The sequence below is a fragment of the Musa acuminata genome, chromosome BXJ3-11, assembly GCF_036884655.1.
Source record: "Musa acuminata AAA Group cultivar baxijiao chromosome BXJ3-11, Cavendish_Baxijiao_AAA, whole genome shotgun sequence".
Taxonomy (NCBI): domain Eukaryota; kingdom Viridiplantae; phylum Streptophyta; class Magnoliopsida; order Zingiberales; family Musaceae; genus Musa; species Musa acuminata.
The window spans coordinates 3,584,520-3,606,623 of NC_088359.1; the positions used below are offsets into that span (position 1 = coordinate 3,584,520).

General features: G+C 40.4%; 1 protein-coding gene across 1 annotated transcript; it reads right to left on the reverse strand.

Moving 5' to 3' along the window:
- Positions 1-9,665: 9,665 nt before the first annotated feature.
- LOC135653101 (2-oxoglutarate-dependent dioxygenase 11-like) lies at positions 9,666-11,531 on the reverse strand. The gene is made up of 4 exons (XM_065174588.1): positions 11,058-11,531; positions 10,738-10,985; positions 10,321-10,645; positions 9,666-10,121 (listed from the first exon to the last, which is right to left on the reverse strand). The coding sequence occupies exons 1-4, from the start codon at positions 11,310-11,312 to the stop codon at positions 9,882-9,884; spliced, it is 1,068 nt and encodes a 355-aa protein (XP_065030660.1). The 5' UTR covers positions 11,313-11,531; the 3' UTR covers positions 9,666-9,881.
- Between the last annotated feature and the right edge of the window lie 10,573 nt (positions 11,532-22,104).

Here is a 22,104-nt window from a genome sequence, read left to right on the forward strand (position 1 = left end):
ATGCAACCATGGAGCTAAGGATAGCAGGACGGATCCGGTCAGCAAGAGCTACTCTTTCTGAGATCAAGAAGGATTTCTCCTTCACATAGCTCTGCAGTTTCTTCGAGTCATAGTCCAATCGTTATTGATCTACACAAGCAGCAAAACATGACAGTTTCAGCAATCGATAGTAATTATCACGACACAAATGTGTCGGTGGTGGATGCGGATTAACAGAGCACTTATCTGTTTGATAACATTAATTGATTTAAGAGGTACAACAATAAGTATACCTTACAGAACTGTGTTATTTGCAGAACTGTGTTAAAGCATCGTGAGAGTCCACTTCACATAGTAATCAATTAAACGTATATTTTTTTTTCAGAAGTTACACTCTCTCTTTTATAAGATTTCTCAATCTCTAAACTTAACAAAAAAAAAAAAAAAAGACTCTAACACTTTTTAAATAGAGAGTTTATAATACTTTTATAATTAAGAATTTGTACTCTATCAAATAAATATATTTATAAACTATATTATAAACCCCAAAAGACTTCAAAACTAAAAGTTTAAATTCTTGAAATTTTTAGCTATTGACGGTGCTACTATTATAATAGGACCATAAATTAAGGCTTTGATAGTACTATCATCGATCTAGGCGATACTACTGTCGCCCTAAGTGGTACTACCATTGAAACCATCAAAAAAGCATAAACAATTCGATTGACTCAAGTAGTACTATAGCTTGAACCTAGTATTACCACTGCCCAGGTCTACTTTAGGTCACCGACTTGACCTTTTAATAGGCCCAATTAAGTCCTGATCTAAGCTCAATGAGTTCCTTAATAAGTTGGTATGGTTTCAGCTTTATATCAACTCAATTTGACCCAAAAAGACCTCGATCAAGACATTAACAATCTAACCATATATTTGACATAATTATGAAGCTTTCAACATGTTGTATGTCATTCAAGCATACCATCCGATATTCTGATACTTCGTCTAAACCTCTGGTATATCGTTATTTCCTTTGGCATATCACCAGATCTATTGGCATGTCAACTTTCCAATGATATTCGGTCTTTTGGTGCAATACTCGATCCTTCCAGCACGATGTCCGAACTTATAGTATGAAGTCTAATCTTCAACATGTCGATCAATTCTCTGACTTGATGTCTAATTTTCAACATGATACTTTTCCTAGCACAATGTCTGGTTCTCTTACTTCTATAATTTATATTTTGATGATTCAAGTCCATGATCGAAGTATTTCCTGCATCACTTGTCTCAAAAGTATATAAGTCCATAAACTCATTAATTGATTTCATTATCAAAATCTAAGATTCAGCAAGTTGATATCTAATGCAACGCTAGATCCAACGAGTATGGTCGCGGTGGCCCTTGCGCATGGCTTGTCCCTCTTTGTCGGCGTTTCCATGATGGTCAACATCTTTGGTGGCCACCTTAACCTGGTTTTCACTTTTGGGCTAGCCGTGGGTGACCCCATCACCATCCTCACCAGTGTCTTCTTTTGGATTGCCTAGCTTCTCGACTCCACCATCGCTTGCCTCCTCCTCAAGTTTATCAACGAGGGCATGGTAAGTGTTGTTGCCTTAAGTGTCATTGATTTGAAAGTCAACACAGTCTAGTTTGGTTTCAAAGGAGCAGATTCATCCTACGAACCCATGCCAGGGTGGGAGAGGCGACCCGAGCAGACATCCGACGTGGCAGGTGGATTCTCGAGGTGTTGCAAGCTATTAGCGATTGATCCACAATCATCTCATGAAGCAACTTATCTATTAGAGAAAGCTCAAGGTCATCCCGAGGTGCGTCCTAAAAACATTTAGCATTGCTCTGTGGTGCTCCTTAGACACAACTATGTCCTGCACAAGCAATTGACTTTGAGAGGATATCTCGATCGACCCCCTCCGATGCTCAAGTCAGAAGAGTAAGTGGATGGGGCTTAGTAGAGTTCCAAAGAGCTTAGATAGAGCCTGCTTGCCCCTATTTGGTTTGAGGGTTTATGTTTTATACCTAAGCGATCGATGACATAAGGCCAATGATGGATTAAGGTGTCCCTTACCCAGCCTAGGGATCATTGATACCGGTAACCGATTAGTGCATCATTCAGAGGATAATTGTGATGATATACTTTGCTAGGACTCTTAGCCTATCTGAAATAAGCAGGGGATGGTCTCCTGTGTGAGTGTTGAACAATACTGCTTGGTTTTAAGGCGTGTGGGTGTTCCCTTAGCTGTGGTTAAAGACTAAGGTGGGAAGTGGAACTTGTTGACCTTTTCCGAGGGTAGAGACGGACAGGAGCTGGTGGACTATTTTCTTGTCGGTGGCCGCAAAGGATTAGCATGAGTCACCCATGCCTTTACTTAGGTGGCTTCCTTAGCTCAGGTGATGGGACGAGTTCACAGCTTTGTTATTTTCCCTATCAGTAAACCACGTTGCATACTCTACCACCCCATGTGTCCATCGATCACCTGTCGAGGTCTCCCTTCACTGAGGTCGTATTCTGCCCGCAGGCTTTCCCGATGCATGGCGTGGTGGCCGGCATGAGCGAGCAGGAAGGCATGGTAATGGAGGTGGTCATCACCTTAGCGCTCGTGTACACGGTGTACGCCACGGCGGCGGACCCGAAGAAGGGGCCGTTAGGGACGGCGGATATGGTCAACTCGGACCACTTGCCTTTGCATGCGTCCAGCGCTGGTTTTACGCGAAACAACACTTACAAGACTGCAGCACACACAAATGGTGGCAAAGCAACGCCTGAGGAGCATCCAGAACTCCCCTTCCTAAATTTTGCTTGCATCCGTAGCATCTAAAACCTGCTCAAGACTGGATTTATGAGGGCAAGGAGAAGAACCAGATGCTGTTGTTGCAAGTTCATGTGTTTAAAGAGCAAAGCGAGAGCTCATCGCAAGGAGCCACCGAGCACGCGAGGTTCCAAGAGCTTCTCCGCCAATCCCTCCTCTCGACACATGGTCGTGCGTGTTTGGGGTCTCGGATCGAAGTCAAAACCCCATTTCTCCAGATCGAGGTCATGGGGAAGACATAATTGAACAGGAAGAAGACAAGCGTTAAGCTCGTTTCTAAGCTCAGCGTCGCCGCTCCCCGATGGTCCGCCAGCGTTGAAATCCTTGCGTTTTACTCCAAGGTTTGACCGTGCTGCTTAAGCGAAACCACAAGGAGAACGAGCCGATGCCACACGTTTCAACGACAGCTTTCAGAGCAAATGTGTATAGGTTCAGCAACCCTGATCTCTTAATCCAAGTAACATCTTCATTGCTTGAGAAAACAATGAATTCAAGTCAAAACTGTTCCCAGATCGAAACTATATTCTCCCTCTAGATTAAGGATATCTATGTTAGACTATGATATACGATGAATTTGCACAAGCAAAGCATTTAGTCAGAGTGAGAGAGAGAGTGAGAGAGAGAGAGAGAGAGAGAGAGAGAGGATGTTTGGTGCAGCGGGGACGACGTCATCGATCTGGCGCTCGGTTGATGTCGGATCTCGATGATGGATCCGGTATCGGTTTTTGGTCGGACCTTATATACAAGTCCCGCTCTAATTTTGGATCGGATCCTAATCCGACCCTAGTGATCTTTTGACCTCTCATGAATTGGGCCGTATTTTCGGCTCGGCTCTTTGACAAGTATCGGGCCGACATGCCCCCCTTTTTTTATTGGATCGGTTTGGTGTATCAGATGTGACGCCCGATATCTATTTATTTATTTATTTATATTTCATGTTAGAATATTATTTTCAAAGTCACTGTTCTTATCGTTTGATTTTAATTCAACAGTTAAAATTACTCCGATATTTATTGTTTCTTATCATTTGTGAGGATGAGATTATTCCTTTACATATTGAAGATTATGATTGAAATCGTAAAAATAGTTTCTTTTAAAGATGAAGGTCACACTTATGCTAAGTGTTCCTTATCAACTATGATAGAAAATGATCATGCAATACTATTTATATAGTGTATCAACTAGCCGAAAGAAGAACATTTCCCGTTCTATCCGTCATTTTACTAATTCTCTTTATCTTTAATGATGGATAATTTTGAGGATTATATGTATAAGAGAATTTTTAGTATTTTCTTTCTATTGAAGAAAATAATAAAAAAAATAAAAATAACGAATATAAAATAAATAATATATCCCATAATATCGATGGCCTTAAAAATAGATAAATGAAAATGATGATGCAATAGTACAAGTTTTTTTTTTTAAAGTTAGTAAAGCAGAATTATGGACTCTTAGTTTTGAACTAAGGATATAGAAAAGTTCAATGGGACTCCAAGTAGAGGGTCTATCTTTCGGAGCATTACCTATATTAAGATTAATGTAAAGAGAATTTTTTGACCCGGTCACTATAATGCTCAAATCAATAGTTGAGAATTTAATGAATACGAGCTTTTTTATTTTAGGAAGAGAGACTCTGACATTGTGCTAAGGGTTAGCTTTTATACATAGTCCATTGAAAGGGTTGCCTCTAATTATCCCAACATCTCTTTTTATATTTTGTCCATATGGACAACATGAGAGAGACCGGTTTAATCGATCTCTCTTGGACTGTTATCAAATGGGTGCAAACAAGCGAATGGTGATATGGCCCTTTCCCATCAGACCAACCTCCATATGGTGATTAGATGTCCTCTACATGGTGATTAAGTATTGAATAATGATTGATCGTCAATATATTATTTATTAAAATATAATATATTTTTACCTTCAAATATTTACTTCACATTTTATTTCATGTTTGCTGATAAGATTAACATGTCATGATTCATGATTATGAGAAACCATCACCTCACACAAGGGAAGCTTTTGAGAGTGGATCTCTCGAAAATCCATATTTTGTCAGAAAATAAATAGATAAACAAGTTGTAGAAGAAGCTGATTGTTATTAACATATCCCCCTTCTTTTTATATAGGTTAGAAGGGAGAATTTTTCTCAACGGGTTAGAGGATTTCCCTCAACAGAGTAGAGAGATTTCCTCAAACAAGTAGGGAAATCTCATCTACTTATCATGCCCCCGCAAGATGGTGCTCCTATCAAGGAGGCCAATCTTGGACTAATGTAATGCAAAAAGTTTACGAGCTAGAGGCTTCGTAAATGAGTCGGCCAATTGATCAGCCGTATGAACATGAGAAACACGAAGTTGACGGCGGACAACTTAATCGCGTACAAAGTAGAAGTCGATAGCAATATGTTTCATGCGGGAGTGGAATACCGGATTAGCGCACAGATAGGTAGCTCCAATATTATCACAATATATTGTAAGGGTGGAATCGATGTTGAGTTCCTGGAGTAGATTCGTGATCCAATTGAGTTCTGCAGTGGTAGCGGGAATGACACGGTATTCAGCTTCAGTTGTAGACCGAGCGACTGTCTTTTGCTTCTTAGAACTCCAACTGATTGGATGAGCACCAAGGAAGATGATATACCCCGATGTGGATGTTCTATCATCAAGGTTACTTGCCCAATCAGCATCGGCAAAGGCATGAAGACGAAGTGGAGAGTGTTTACGGAAAAAGAGTCCATGATTTAGGGTCCCTTTAAGATATCGTAGAAGTCTCTTGATCGCAGACCAGTGTAGAGTAGATGGTTGCTGCATAAACTGTGATAATTTGTTGACAGCAAATGAGATGTCTGGACGCATGAGAGCTAAGTATTGTAAAGAGCCAACAACTTGGCGGTATTGAGTGGGTTCCGTAGCAGGACTTCCATCCGATAATTTGAGAGAACCACTAGTAGAGATGGGGGTTGTAACTGCATTTGCATCCTGCATGTTTGTCTTTAATTACAAATCTTGAATGTACTTGCGTTGTGATAAAAAGAGACCGGAAGATGTGAAGGTAGCTTCGACGCTCAGAAAGTAGCTCAAGGGTCCGAGATCCTTAAGCGAGAATCGAGCTGCCAGTTGTTTGATGAACGTTTGGATGCTGATGGGATTGTTGCCTGTGACAATAATATCATCCACATATACTAGAATATACATTGTGTTTCCATGATGATGTCGCAGAAACAACGAAGTGTCAGATTTGGAGTTAAGAAAGCCTACAGAAGTAAAAAATGAGCTAAGTTCAGTGTACCAAGCTCTCGGAGCCTGACGAAGTCCATAAATGGCTTTCTGAAGTTTACAAACATGTTGTGGATACTGAGGATGAGTAAAACCGGGGGGTTGTTGCATAAAAACATCTTCTGATAGAGATCCCTGAAGAAAGGCATTATTAACATCCAATTGTCGTAATTGCCAACCTTTAGTGGTAGCCAGACTCAAGATAAGCCGGATTGTAGTGGGTTTAACAACAGGACTAAACGTCTCAGTGAAATCAACTCCAGGTCGTTGATGAAACCCTTTGGCGACCAGGCGTGCCTTATATCGGGCAACAGAGCTATTTGGGTTCCGCTTAATTCTAAAGACCCACTTACACCCGATGATGTTTTGTGAAGGATGGAAAGGAATGAGATCCCACGTTGAATTATGGAGGAGGGCATTATATTCCTCACTCATGGCAGTACGCCAATGCGAAGATTTTTGGGCTTGAGTGAAGGTGGTGGGTTCAACGTTGGGGGATGAGAAATTCATGATAGCTTGTAGGTTAAGTACCTGACGAGGTTTAAAAATACCATGCTTAGAGCGAGTGGTCATAGGATGATTGGAGACGACAGGATTGGGAGGTGATGTTGGGTGAGGATCTGCGGCACAAGCCGGGTCAAGTGAAGACACGTCAGGGGCACTTGGGCGAGAAGGAGGTAAAGAGGATGGTTGTGTTTCGGAACATATTGCCCCATCAATTGGGGAAGAGTGGAGTGGAGTAGGAACAGAGGAAATGGGCAAGTGTTGAACTGGAGTGATATAGTACGGATCAGGAGGGGAGGAAGTAGACGAAGTCATGGGAGGCTCGTCCGATTGGTCCGAAGGTATACTTTAGTGAGATAGTGAAGTGGTCCGTATGGCAGGATATGGAAGAGTTTGGAAAGGAAAGTTAGACTCAACAAAGACAACGTGACGTGATATGAAGATTTTGTGAGTGTGGAGATTATAGCAGCGAAAAGCATTATGTTCAAGTGAGTAACCAATAAAGACGCAAGGAGTAGATCGAGATGTTAACTTATGAGAAGTGATGACTAGGAGGAAAGGAGGGGTGTTGCATGGAACTCATAGAATCAAGAGGCGCATTAGCCAAACCTTGGGTGATGTTCGGCGAGTACCGAGTGCTCTTCCGTTTAGACTTGTGAAAGGACTTGAGCTGTGACAGTTGATCTAGGCAGTTTGTCCACACGCTTCAAGTAAATCTCGTAGTCAGTCAGCTTATCATAGAGATCTTCAAAAGGGACTGGCGAGTCGCATGCCCGAATTGCAGCAGCCAATTCCTTATAGTCAGTGTCGAGACCATTGAGGGTATGAATGACAACCTCTTCGTCACATAGTGAATGACCTATCAAGGCAAGTCATCGATGATAACCTTGATATGTTGTAGATAATCAGAGATAGTACTTCCCTCTTGTTTTGTCACCATAAGCTTGGATAGAAGACTGAGCTTACGAGTACGCGAATGATTTGCCAGGGTGGTTTGCAGTGTAGACCATGTATCGGCAGCTGTCACACATGAAGATATCAAGGGAGCAACGGATCCAGCAACTGAAGCTTGAATAGCTTAGAGGATGAGACGATCTTGGCATAGCCACAATTTGTGAGCTGGATTGGGTACTGGACTAGGATCGCCGGGGATGTTGAGCATGGCCGAAGGACAACTGAAAGAGCCATCAATGTAACCTAACAAGTCGTATCCAAATAAAAGATTAGAAAATTAAGCTCGCCAGGATGCATAGTTGCCACCCTTTGATAACTTAAAGGGGATCAGCGTGGCAGCATTGATGGAGATAAGCCCTGTAGAGAACAAGAAGTGGGAGTCCCTACATGAACTGAAACATCAGAAGAAGTGAATGAAGACATTTTCTGTTCTGTTTTGTTTTGTATTTTTTTTTTAGAAGAAGTGCAACGAACCTTGTGTGATACTCAAGTCACACAAAGTGGAGAATGAGGGAGGGGGCTGCTGCTATAGATTGCTGCAGCAGTTTGGGTAATCTACAACAGTGCCCAAAGCTGCCGGCAACTGCTGTGGATTGCTGCTTGCTGTAGCAGATTGTAGAGGCTGCAGTTCATTGGAAGATGGCTGCGAAAACTACAGCAGTACTCAAGACTGCAGTTCGCTGCTGTGGATTGCTGCTTGCTGCAGCAGATTGTAGAGGCTGCAGTTCGCCGGAAGACGACCGTGAAAACTGCAGCGATACTCAAGACTGCGGTTCGCTGTTGTGGATTGCTGCTTGCTGCAGCAGATTGTAGAGGCTGCAGTTCGCCGGAAGATGGCCACGAAAACTGCAACGGTACTCAAGAAAACTGCAGTGAGAGAAATCTGTAGCAATTAGATGTATAGAGGAAAGTGGCAGCGAAAGCTGCTGCGGTAGAGGAAGGAAGATGTAGCGGTTGCGGCTGTTGCTGGCCGGGAAGCGGCTGCGACAGCGAAGGAGGAAGACGCGGCAGCTGCACCGCCGTTCACCGTTCATCGCTATTGAGGAGGAAGACACTGCCGTTGAGGAGGCGCCGTTGTGTAGAGGGAAGCGGCAGCGAAAGCTGCTGCGGTAGAGGAAGATGCAGCAGTTGCGACTGCTGCTGGCCGGGAAGCGAGGAAAACTCCGCTGTTCGCCGTTCACCGCTATTGAGGAGGCAGTGAGAGAGTGTTTTCCTCCTTGCGTGACGGCGATGGAGAGTGTCTGCTGTAGTCAGCATCAGCAAATAGGAGAGGGAGCAAGGCCGGCGATAAAGGAGTAGATGAGCAGAGCCAAAGACGGTGCTCGTTAGCACTGGATGATACTGCTGTCGCAGGAGGAACTGCTCTGATACCATGTTAGAAAATAAATAGATAGAGAATTTTCCTCAACAGTTTAGAGGATTTCCCTCAACAGAGTAGAGAGATTTCCTCAAACGGATAGGGAAATCTCATCTACTTATCATATTTGTCGTGGATTCTTCTAAGATCAATTACACACTTCTCTTGATTGAGCACGAGAGAGAGAGAGAGAGCGAGAGAGAGTACGGTAGGAGGACTCTATAAATCAAAAAGAAATTCAACGAGTGTCAAGGTCATCAATAATTATTTCTGCTAGAGTGTTTTTCAAGTTGAGCTTTATTTAAGCTCAGACCAAGTTTTGATGGAAGATGATGTTACTAAAGAAATTAAGATAACAACCTAATATGAAACCAAGGATATGACGATCATAGTAGACTGTCATGTCTTCAGCAAAACTATATTTAGAACAAGTCCCTCCTTGGTTTTTATCATTTTAGGAGGGTATGGACTTCTGTTGATCGAAGCTCATAAGATCTTAACCATGTAAGTGACTGGGCTCATCAATGTGGGAATCACAATGATGCAACTTCCTGACCCAATAATAAATCAATGATTGATAGATGAACGACCTTTTTATTTTGGTATGTTCACATTACTATGAAGATGATCATCTAATTATTATAATTATTACTTTGTAGACTCAAATTGCACTCAGTATAAGTGCCTGCCGCAAGCCAACTTATGCTTATACTTCATTATTAGCTTCTTTTTTTTGGGAAAAAAAGAAATTAATTTATGAATCTATTTATTAAAAAAAAAGTCATTACATCAAATAATGTACATTCAGATTTATTACTTATGCAACGATACATTAACCAATCCGAATAACTCAACAAACACCAAGTCAACTCACTTTAAACATACAAAGATTTATATATATAATATTATAAAGTAGATACCGAAACACACTTATTATCAAGTTCAAGCAACACACCATAAACTTTCTACCATTAGAGGCTTCTATAGCTTGAGGTTTTTCATAAACCTCTTCCCTTTCAGTTCAGCGGAGAAGTAAGCTTTCATGAATTTTCCAAAGCTCATCGACATGTACTTCGGCTTGCACCCCTTCACAATCTCTGCAAGAGGACCAATCACCGAATATTCTCTTGGCCCATGAAAGGTAGCGATCGAGAGGCGCTTCTCCTTGGCGTTTATTATCGTCCGATGCTCGATGCTTTTGTACACGCCGTTGCTCAATATCTATTCCAAAAATCTTTTGTTTTCGTTAGAAAATATTTATATGTAAGAAGAGATTGAAAAAAAATCAAAATAATAATTTTACATTACTAAATATTGAGAGAATCTCGTAATTTATGAACATAATTTATTTTTGAATTGAATTAGTATCGCGCTTGAATGATATATGTTGATTCTGGCTAGTTTGAGTCGAGTTAATGACCTCGATGATATCACCGATGTTAGCGATGAGAGCGCCGGGGAGTTGCTTCACTGGGAACCAATTCCCTCCCTTCCTGATTTGGAGTCCTTCAACGTCGTTCACCTGTAGGAGCAACGTCAAGCCGCTGCCGTCCGTGTGTGGCGAGAGGCCCAACACCTCGTCAGCTCTTGGACATGGGGGATAATAGTTGATCCTCACTGCCTGCGTTTGGTCCTGAAATATAGTAGAGAACTCCTCCGGTGCGACCCCCAGATTCTTCGCCATCACCTCCAGCAAAGTTCCTGCCACGCTCTTCAGCTCCATGGAGTAGCAAGAGAGAGAGTCTCTGACAGCATGAAGCAGAAGCAAAGGACGTCATATACGTACGTACCTAGCTGAACCGCTGAGTAGATGACAGCACAAGTAATCGAGATAAACCTGAAAGTGAGAGGTTGAGCGGGCCAGAGATCGATGTTCCTCGACTGCAGTGGTCGAGTTATGAGGGTCAGCATGTCCGCCCAGTCCAGCTGTTGGTCGTCAGACACGACGAAGGCTTGGCCGTAACCTTCCAAGCTGTTCGGCAACCGCGCAAATGCCTTCTTCTCTTCCAAGGGAAGCTTAAAGAATTCTACTATATCAGCCTTCATCTTCTCCATCACTTGATCGGGAACTCCGTGATTTATCAACTGTTAGTTAGCATCAACGATTGTTATGTTGCAGCTATGGATCACACGGTTTCGATCCGTAGATCGACTGACCTGGAAGAAGCCCCAGTCTGCACAGGCATGGTGGAGCTTAGCATACTCTTCCTTAGAGAAACGGTGATGGAGGAGCCTGGAGAAATCGATGACCGGAAGCTCGCTGTCGCCGTCGCTAACGACGGGATCAGCCTTGGCTTCCGGCCTGACGTATCGAGGAGGGACGTCAGCCGGGTTTGCGATGGAAGCTGCAAGAGTTTGGACGTTCGGTACGTCAATGGACGTTCCCAGACACTGAAAGCTCGGTTTGGCCATCTCGCGAGGCAAGCGCGCGCACACACCGCTTACGAAGACTAACACCTCTCAGCTCGGCTGGTTTAGGCAGGTAGCAGCTTCGACAACATTTATAGAGAGAGAAGGTTCACTTAGTTGTCTTGCTTCTCAGCCACTAATCTGCCCACCATTACTGTCTACCAAGAAGCTTATCTCTTTGTAGTGGACTCAAGTCTTCTCAACAGTCATCGTCCTACCACTGAAGAAAACTCTGGTAGTTCACTGCGACCTTTTTGTAACAGCTAACTTAGTAAAAAATTTTCTTTTAAAAGTATCAGCTAACTTAGTAAAAATTTGATGATTCATTATAAAAATAAAAGTAAGAATTAGAGTCTTATTTTCGTAACTTATTTTTATAAAAATTCTTATCACTAAACAAATGTCTCTCTCATTTTTATTGATCCAAGTGTGTGAGATTAGCGAGCCGTCAGACGTGATGGTTAGATGGTTCCTCCATCCGTTGTTGGGAGGAACGTGTCTCCACTTGGGCGGGTGAGGGATACCACTCTATCCGTTGTTGGTAGTGCGATATGGATTATCTCCATCTACTATTGTGTAATAGATCTGAAACATAAGTGGAAGAGACTTGTAATCCTACGAAGAAGATGTCATTTTTTTTTTAGCTAATAGAATATTTACTATCGTAAAGATAATGATTTGAATTCAAAGACGAATAAAAAGAAAAAAAAAGAGTTTATTATGTAAATTATGGATAATAAATTATTGATTTATTTTTTTTTTTTATAAATTCGAGATGTGACAATGACTCTGCTACATCAGCTGATGACAACGTATCAAAATATTAAGACAGTCTCCTTGTTTAAGAAATTTCTTTCTGCTGCCTTCTACAGGAACATAGTTGCCTTCTACAGGAATATTTTATGGTTGTATAAGTTTTATCGTACTCGTGTTGTTTCACACTTGCTTTAGAAATTTGCACTTAGTGGTTGACAACACTCCCATATCTTCTCTCCGTATTATGTATATATGCTATTCTGTCACAGTACTCCGACCTTGGATTGGTGGATGTGTTGAATCGATGGTTCTGAGATGTATCGTGCAACAAAGGAAATTGGCCAAGAGAGATACTTGGTCAAATAAAATTATTATTATTATTAAATATTTACCCGACGCTTGCTACAGAAACCGCACCAAATTATTGATCAAACATTCCATGTCACGAAGAAATATATTTTATCATCATATAAATGGATAATCTTTGTAAGAATTATGTGTCTATATTTTAAATCATATAAGACAAACTAACATGAATGAGATTGGACATCGATGCGATCCGAGACCCTGAGTTATTTAGTCGTGCATCCAACCTTTGATGCACGATGATCTAAGAATACTCTACACGCATGCTTTTCTTGCGGATAGTACAGCAATCACATCATGCAATGTTCCAACAAGTTCATGTTCCCTAGACATACTAATGGTGTATGATGATCTAACCCTAGTAGCTATTTTAACAGTAAAAGGTAACAGCAGGGAGTAATAATAATTACACATTCATCTGTTTATACTGCAAATCGACTGTGTCTCACTGAAAAGATGAGAAGGGGAAGGGAAGGAGAAGGCAACAAGGACGACTGATGTCAGATCAGGAGACACAATTACTTAGTTGTGTCTTTTATGGAATCGTGGAGCTAAGGATAGCAGGACGGATCCGGTCAGCAAGAGCTACTCTTTCTGAGATCAAGAAGGATTTCTCCTTCACATAGCTCTGCAGTTTCTTCGAGTCATAGTCCAGTCGTTATTGATCTACACAAGCAGCAAAACATGACAGTTTCAGCAACAGATTGTAGTTATCACGACACAAATGTGTCTACGTGGAATAACAGAGCACTTATTTGTCTGATAACATTGATTGATTTAAGAGGTACAACCATAAATAGTAGACCACGAAATGGGCGACAGTTACAGCATCAAGAGAAGTCCACTTCACAAAGTAATCAGTTAAAGTGGTTTTTCCAGAAGTTCCTAATAATGGCACTAATGGCACTAATCGATAGTATATTCGATATAATTATGAAGCTTTCAACATGTTGTATGTCATTCAAGCATATCATCCGATATTCTGATACTTCGTCTAAACCTCTGGTATATCGTTATTTCCTTTGGCATATCACCCGATCTATTGGTATGTCGGCTTTCCAACGATATTCGATCTTTTGGTGCAATACTCGATTCTTCCAGCACGATGTCCGAACTTATAGCATGAAGTCTAATCTTTAGCATGTCGATCAATTCTCTGACTTGATGTCTAATTTTCAACATGATACTTTTCCCGGCACAATGTCTGGTTCTCTTACTTTTATAATTTGTCTTTTGATGATTCAAGTCCATGATCGAAGTATTTCCTGCATCACTTGTCTCAAAAGTATATAAGTCCATAAACTCATCAATTGATTTCATTATCAAAATCTAAGATTCAACAAGTTGATATCTAGTGCAACGCTAAATCTAACGAGCATGGTCGCGGTGGCCCTTGCGCATGGCTTGTCCCTCTTTGTCGGCGTTTCCATGATGGTCAACATCTCTGGTGGCCACCTTAACCTGGTTTTCACTTTTGGGCTAGCCGTGGGTGACCCCATCACCATCCTCACCAGTGTCTTCTTTTGGATTGCCTAGCTTCTCGACTCCACCATCGCTTGCCTCCTCCTCAAGTTCATCACCGAGGGCATGGTAAGCGTTGTTGCCTTAAGTGTCATTGATTTGAATGTCAATACAGTCTGGTTTGGTTTCAAAGGAGCAGATTCATCCTACGGACCCATGCCAGGGTTGGAGAGGCGACCCGAGCGGACATCCGAGGTGGCAGGTGGATTCTCAAGGTGTTGCAAGCTCTTAGCGACTGATCCACAATCATCTCATGAAGCAGCTTATCTATTAGAGGAAGCTCAAGGTCATCCCGAGGTGCATTCTAAAAATGTTTAGCATTGCTCTGTGGTGCTCCTTAGACACGACTATGTCTTGCACAAGCGATTGACTTTGAAAGGATATCTCGATCGACCCCCTCCGATGCTCAAGTCAGAAGAGTAAGTGGATGGGGCTTAGTAGAGTTCAAAAGAGCTTAGATAGAGCCTGCTTGCCCCTATTTGGTTTGAGGGTTTATGTTTTATACCTAAGCGATCGACGACGTAAGGCCAATGATGAGTTAAGGTGTCCCTTACCTAGCCTGGGGATCATTGATACCGGTAACCGATTAGTGCATCATTCGGAGGATAATTGTGATGATATACTTTGCTAGGACTCTTAGCCTATCTGAAATTAGCTGTGGTTAAAGACTAAGGTGGGAAGTGGAACTTGTTGACCTTTTCCGAGGGTAGAGACGGACAGGAGCTGGTGGACTATTTTCTTGTCGGTGGCCGCAAAGGATTAGCATGAGTCACCCATGCCTTTACTTAGGTGGCTTCCTTAGCTCAGGTGATGGGACGAGTTCACAGCATTGTTATTTTCCCTATCAGTAAACCACGTTGCATACTCTACCACCCCATGTGTCCATCGATCACCTGTCGAGGTCTCCCTTCACTGAGGTCGTATTCTGCCCGCAGGCTTTCCCGATGCATGGCGTGGTGGCCGGCATGAGCGAGCAGGAAGGCATGGTGATGGAGGTGGTCATCACCTTAGCGCTCGTGTACACGGTGTACGCCACGGCAGCGGACCCGAAGAAGGGGCCGTTAGGGACGGCGGATATGGTCAACTCGGACCACTTGCCTTTGCATGCGTCCAGCGCTGGTTTTACGCCAAACAACACTTACAAGACAGCAATACACACAATTGGTGGCAAAGCAACGCCTGAGGTGTAAGAAGTTTTGATGAAGCCAACTTGTGTTTCTAAATCATTGTAATAGAAACACAATAAACTAATGCGGAAACGAAATAACGTACCTCCAGTCATTGTCGCCAAGAATTTCTGCAGAGGTTTCTTCTTGAACTTTGGTTCTTCTCGGCTCAGAACTCTCACTTTAGATGGTGTAGGAAAGCCTTTCGCTTCAAAGAGATGATTGAGCCAAGGGACCAAAATCCTCATGTATATATAGATGTTCTCCCATCAAGAACATTTATCATCACCAACTCATAACGTTCAAGAATTAATTCAAATTTGTAACGTTTGGACCATAATGAAGAACTTAATGATATTAAATATTTAATTTATTAATAACGGTTTCATGCATAAAGAATAAGAAACTGAAATCATTTAAACCATAATAAATGAAGAAATTCATGATAATGAATTATGAATCTTAATGAGAACGGTTACGTTATTATTAAATCAGATATTTAATAATAACCGTTACATTCTCCCACTTGGTCCATACGTTTATCTTAATAATTTGAATTAATCTTTCTCGAACAACTTTCTTAAGAAATAAATACATGAATCATAGCGATAAGTCCTCTAAGAGCGAGTATTATCATCCATGTATCACGATGTATTTAGTTTCTTAATCTTAATGTGGTAATATTACTTTATGAATAAACCTTATGTTTATTCTTGGTCCAACAACAATATATTTTCTCAAAATAATGTGCACATAAATGAGAAAATTTCACAATATATAAGAGTTTCAATATCATTACAAAGTGGAACTAAGTCCCATTTTCTTTACATGATCCTTGAATTTTAGAGGTGGCATGCCTTTAGTCAAAGGATCAGCAATCATCAATTCAGTGCTAATGTGCTCAATGACCACTTTCTTTTCTTTTACACGTTCTCTTATGGCTAAATACTTAATGTCGATGTGTTTACTTCGACTTCCACTTTTATTGTTTTTAGCCATAAAGACAGCAGCTGAATTGTCACAGAAAATTCTTAATGGCCTAGAAATAGAATCCATGATTCTAAGCCCAAAAATGAAACTCTTAAGCCATACACCATGTGAAGTAGCCTCAAAGCAGGAGACAAACTCAGCTTCCATGGTAGAAGTAGCAGTCAAGGTCTGCTTAGCGCTTCTCCAAGAAATAGCTCCACCGGCCATCAAAAAAATATATCCTGATGTTGATTTACGAGAATCAACACAACCAGCAAAGTCTGAATCTGAGTAACCAATCACATCCAGATTGTCTGTATGTCTATACATAAGCATGTAATCTTTGGTTCCTTGTAGATACCTCATCACTTTCTTTGCAGCTCTCTAGTGGTCCATACCTGGATTACTCTGATATCGACCTAGCATCCCCACAATAAATGCAATATCAGGTCTAGTACAGACCTGAGCATACATAAGGCTTCCTACGACAGAAGCATATGGGATGTTTTTCATTGATTCCCTTTCAAAATTGTTCTTTGGGCATTGGTTCAAATTGAACCTATCACCTTTCACAATGGGAGCAACACTTGGTGAACAATCCTTCATCCGAAATCTTTCTAAAAGTTTATCAATATAGGTTTCTTGTGATAGACCTAAAATGCCTCGAGGTCTATCTCTATAGATCTTAATGCCAATGACATAAGATGCTTCACCCATATCCTTCATGTCAAAAATTTTAGAAAGAAATTGTTTCACCTCATGCAGCAAATCCTTATCATTGGTTGCAAGCAAAATATCATCTACGTATAAAACAAGGAAACATATTTTACTCCCACTAACCTTCTGGTATATGCATTGATCCATGAGATTTTCAACAAATCCGAATGAAGAAATCACTTCATGAAATTTAAAATACCATTGGCGGGAGGCTTGTTTTAAGCCGTATATAGACTTCCTAAGCTTGCAAACCAAGTGCTCACCAACACTAGAGGAGAAACCTTCAGGTTGTTTCATATAAACCTCTTCCTCTAGATCTCCATTAAGAAATGCTGTTTTCACATCCATTTGTTGCAACTCAAGGTCAAAATGAGCAACTAATGCTAAAATAATACGTAGAGAATCTTTCTTAGATACAGGAGAAAATGTCTCCGTATAATCGATTCCCTCTTTTTGAGTAAATCCCTTTGCAACAAGTCTTGCCTTGTATCTCTCAATGTTGCCTAATGAATCTTTCTTAGTTTTAAAGACCCATTTGCAACTAATGGCCTTTGCTTCATTAGGCAACTCTACAAGATCCCAGACTCCATTGCTCATCATGGAATTCATCTCTTCTTTCATAGCATCATGCCACAAATTTGACTTTTTGCAACTCATGGCTTGTGAAAATGTTTCAGGATCATTTTTGGCTCCAATATTATAGTCAGATTCTTGTAGATATACAACATAATCACTAGGAATTGCTGATCTTTTATTTCTAGTAGATCTTCTTAATGTTGTACCAATGGTTCCTTGAGGAACTTGTGGTTCAACTAGTTGTTCAGGAGCTTGTTGTAATTCCTGAACTGCTTGATCTATTAGAATACTATCAACAACTTGTGGAATTTCAATGATTGGTTGTTCAGCACTAGTTTGTACTTGAGGAGTGCTATGAACTATAACCAATCTATCATTTGATGTGGAAGGTTGAGATTCTATATGATCATGTGCGGAAACTATGTTCCTGAAATGATCGCTCCCACTAAACACATCATCCTCAAGAAATTTAGCGTTTCTTGATTCCACAATCCTAGTTGTGTGAGATGGACAATAGAACCTGTAACCTTTGGACTTTTCGGCATATCCAATGAAATACCCACTAACAGTCCTTGGGTCCAGTTTCTTCTCTTGTGGATTATATATCCTGACTTCAGACGGACATCCCCAAATGCGCATATGTCGCAAACTCGGTTTCCAACCTTTCCATAGTTCAAATGGTGTCTTTTGGACAACCTTGGTTGGAACTCGGTTTAATATATACACAGCCGTTTTTAATGCTTCAGTCCACAAGAACTTAGGAAGATTGGAGTTGCTAAGCATACTCCGCACCATGTCCAATAATGTTCGGTTTCTTCTTTCTGCAACACCATTCTGGTCTGGAGAACCAGGCATAGTGTATTGGGCAATAATCCCATGTTCTTGAAGAAACTTAGCAAAAGGACCAGGTGCTTGTCCATTTTCAGTATATCTACCATAATATTCTCCACCCCTATCTGATCTCACAATTTTAATTTGCTTACCACATTGGTTCTCAACTTCAGCCTTAAAGACTTTGAAGGCATCCAATGCTTCATTTTTATTATGAAGCAAATATATATACATATATCGTGAGTAATCATCTATAAAGGAGATGAAGTATTTCTGACCATGTATGTCCATGTCTGGACAACATATATCAGTATGAATTATTTCTAATAAGTCTGAACTCCTATTAGCACCCCTTTTGGACTTATTGGTCTGTTTTCCTTTAATACAGTCCACACAAGTCTTAAAATTAGTAAAATCAAGAGTACTAAGTACCCCATCTTTAACTAATCTTTTAATTCTCTCTATGGAGATATGTCCTAATCTCCGATGCCATAATATAGAGGAGTCCTCATTAATATTACACCTCTTAATGCCAGCGTGAACATGCATTGAACCTTGAGTATTATCATTTTGTAATAAAATACGGTAAAGACCGTCGGACAAAATACCATTCCCAACACAATCAGATTTATATAATAAACGAAATGATGTGTCTTTAAAATTAAAGGAATATCCAAATGGTACGAGTCTGGAAACAGAAATTAAGTTTCGTGAGAAACTTGGTACATAAAAGGTTCTTTCCAATTTTAAAACAAAACCACTACTTAAAGTTAAAATGCATGTTCCAATTGCTTCCACATGTGAGCCCATCTTATTTCCTGATAAGATGCTTTGCTCACTTCCCACTGGCTTCCTTAGGTTTTGCATACCCTGCAAAGAGTTTGCAATATGGATTGTTGATCCAGAGTCAATCCACCAGGTGTTAATATTAACATTGACCATATTAGATTCATAACATACATATGAGGTTGGTTTACCTTTCTTTTCAAGCCATTGTTGGAATTTCGTATATTCCTTCTTCATGTGTCCTTTTCTTTTACAAAAGAAACACCTTGCTTCTTTCTTGATATCAGCTTGGGGTGGTATTTTACATTTTCCCTGCTGATAAGCTTTTTGATTGGCTTGATGTTTGTCAGTTTTGTTCTTCCCTCGAGTGGTTACCATCAATGCACTCTCACCCAATTCCATTACTAGCCTCTCTTCTTCTTGAACACACATGGTCATTAATTCATTAATTGACCATTTGTCCTTATGTGTATTCTATGAAATTTTAAAAGGGCTATATTGAGGTGGAAGGGTGTTCAGAATATAGTGCACCAGGAAGGATTCTGACATATTAACCTCAAGTTTCTTAAGTTGAGCCGTAATATCTCGCATTTGCATTATATGCTCACGCACACCCTTTATGTTGGTGAGTCTAAGGGATGAAAATTTCATAATAAGGGTACTTGCTAGTGCCTTATCTGAAGTGATGAATTGTTCATCAATAGCTTTTAGCAAGTCTCGGACATTTTCATGCTGGTCAATAGAACCACGTATGCCAGCAGTTATCTTAGTTTTGATAAACATCACGCTGAGCCGATTGGATCGCTCCCATCGCTCATATAACGCGATCTCAGTTAGAGTGCTGGTATCAGTGACTATAGGTGGTTCGTCTTTTCTAATAGCATAATCAATATCCATCCACCCTAAATGGAGGAGAACCCTCTCCTTCCATATCTTATAGTTATCACCACTAAGTTCGGGAATATCACATCGAATATCAGAGAAATTAACAGTTTGAGAAACTGCATAAAATCAAACATGCTTATGTCAAAATTTGAAGCTTAATAGACTAAATTACATGTTTTACCAATGTGAAACATGCCAAAAATATGAATCTCATGACATAAAAATTGCCCGTGGGCTAAATTCTTAATTCAAATAGATTCATATGGTCTTTATGATAAAACTATCAAATTATATTCTAATTCATAATCCCTGTGGGTAAATTATGAAAATAATCTAATATTTTATCCTGATTAATTATATTAAATATAATAAAAGATCCTGTGGGATAACAATTATTATACGAAATATAATCAGTCACAATATGATGTCTAATTACTTATGTGATCCTTATTTTAACTTTATATATAATTTTAATTAATTAAGGATGCTGTGGCTAATTCTTAATTAATTAAGATTATATGGATCACTAGACATTTTAAACATAAAAAATTTGCTCATAAACAAAATTTAATAGAACTAAATACGCATACATAATATGAGCATTTTACCAACTAAAATGTTGAAAATGATATTTCCTCATGATTTTCAACAAAATATATCAACAAGTTTCCAAGAAGAAACCAAAATCAATTCATTTTCATGGCATAAAAATGAAAACTTTTTCATATCAAGGCAGAGGTCATTCGGCTCTGATACCAAATGTAAGAAGTTTTGATGAAGCCAACTTGTGTTTCTAAATCATTGTAATAGAAACACAATAAACTAATGCGGAAACGAAATAACGTACCTCCAGCCATTGTCGCCAAGAATTTCTGCAGAGGTTTCTTCTTGAACTTTGGTTCTTCTCGGCTCAGAACTCTCACTTTAGATGGTGTAGGAAAGCCTTTCGCTTCAAAGAGATGATTGAGCCAAGGGACCAAAATCCTCATGTATATATAGATGTTCTCCCATCAAGAACATTTATCATCACCAACTCATAACGTTCAAGAATTAATTCAAATTTGTAACGTTTGGACCATAATGAAGAACTTAATGATATTAAATATTTAATTTATTAATAACGGTTTCATGCATAAAGAATAAGAAACTGAAATCATTTAAACCATAATAAATGAAGAAATTCATGATAATGAATTATGAATCTTAATGAGAACGGTTACGTTATTATTAAATCAGATATTTAATAATAACCGTTACATGAGGAGCATCCAGAACTCCCCTTCCTAAATTTTGCTTGCATCCGGAGCATCTAAAACCTGCTCAAGACTGGATTTATGAGAGCAAGGAGAAGAACCAGATGCTGTTGTTGCAAGTTCATGTGTTTAATGAGCAAAGCGAGAGCTCATCGCAAGGAGCCACCGAGCACGCAAGGTTCCAAGAGCTTCTCCGCCAATCCCTCCTCTCGACACATGGTCGTGCGCGTTTGGGGTCTCGGATCGAAGTCAAAACCCCATTTCTCCAGATCGAGGTCATGGGGAAGACATAATTGAACAGGAAGAAGACAAGCGTTAAGCTCGTTTCTAAGCTCAGCGTCGCCGCTCCCCGATGGTCCGCCAGAGTTGAAATCCTTGCGTTTTACTCCAAGGTTTGACCGTGCTGCTTAAGCGAAACCACAAGGAGAACGAGCCGATGCCACACATTTCAACGACAGCTTTCAGAGCAAATGTGTGTATAGGTTCAGCAACCCTGATCTCTTAATCCAAGTAACATCTTCATTGCTTGAGAAAACAATGAATTCAAGTCAAAACTGTTCCCAGATCGAACCTATATTCTCCCTCTAGATTAAGGATATCTATGTTAGACTCTGATATACGATGAATTTGCACAAGCAAAGCATTTAGTCAGAGAGAGAGAGAGAGAGAGAGAGAGAGAGAGAGAGAGAGAGGATGTTTGGTGCAGCGGGGACGACGTCATCGATCTGGCGCTCGGTTGATGTCGGATCTCGATGGTGGATCCGGTATCGGTTTTTGGTCGGACCTTATATATAAGTCCCGCTCTAATTTTGGATCGGATCCTGATCCGACCCTAGTTATCTTTTGACCTCTCATGAATTGGGCCGTCTTTTCGGCTCGGCCCTTTGACAAGTATCGGGCCGACATGCCCCCCTTTTTTATTGGATCGGTTTGGTGTATTAGATGTGACGCCCGATATCTATTTATTTA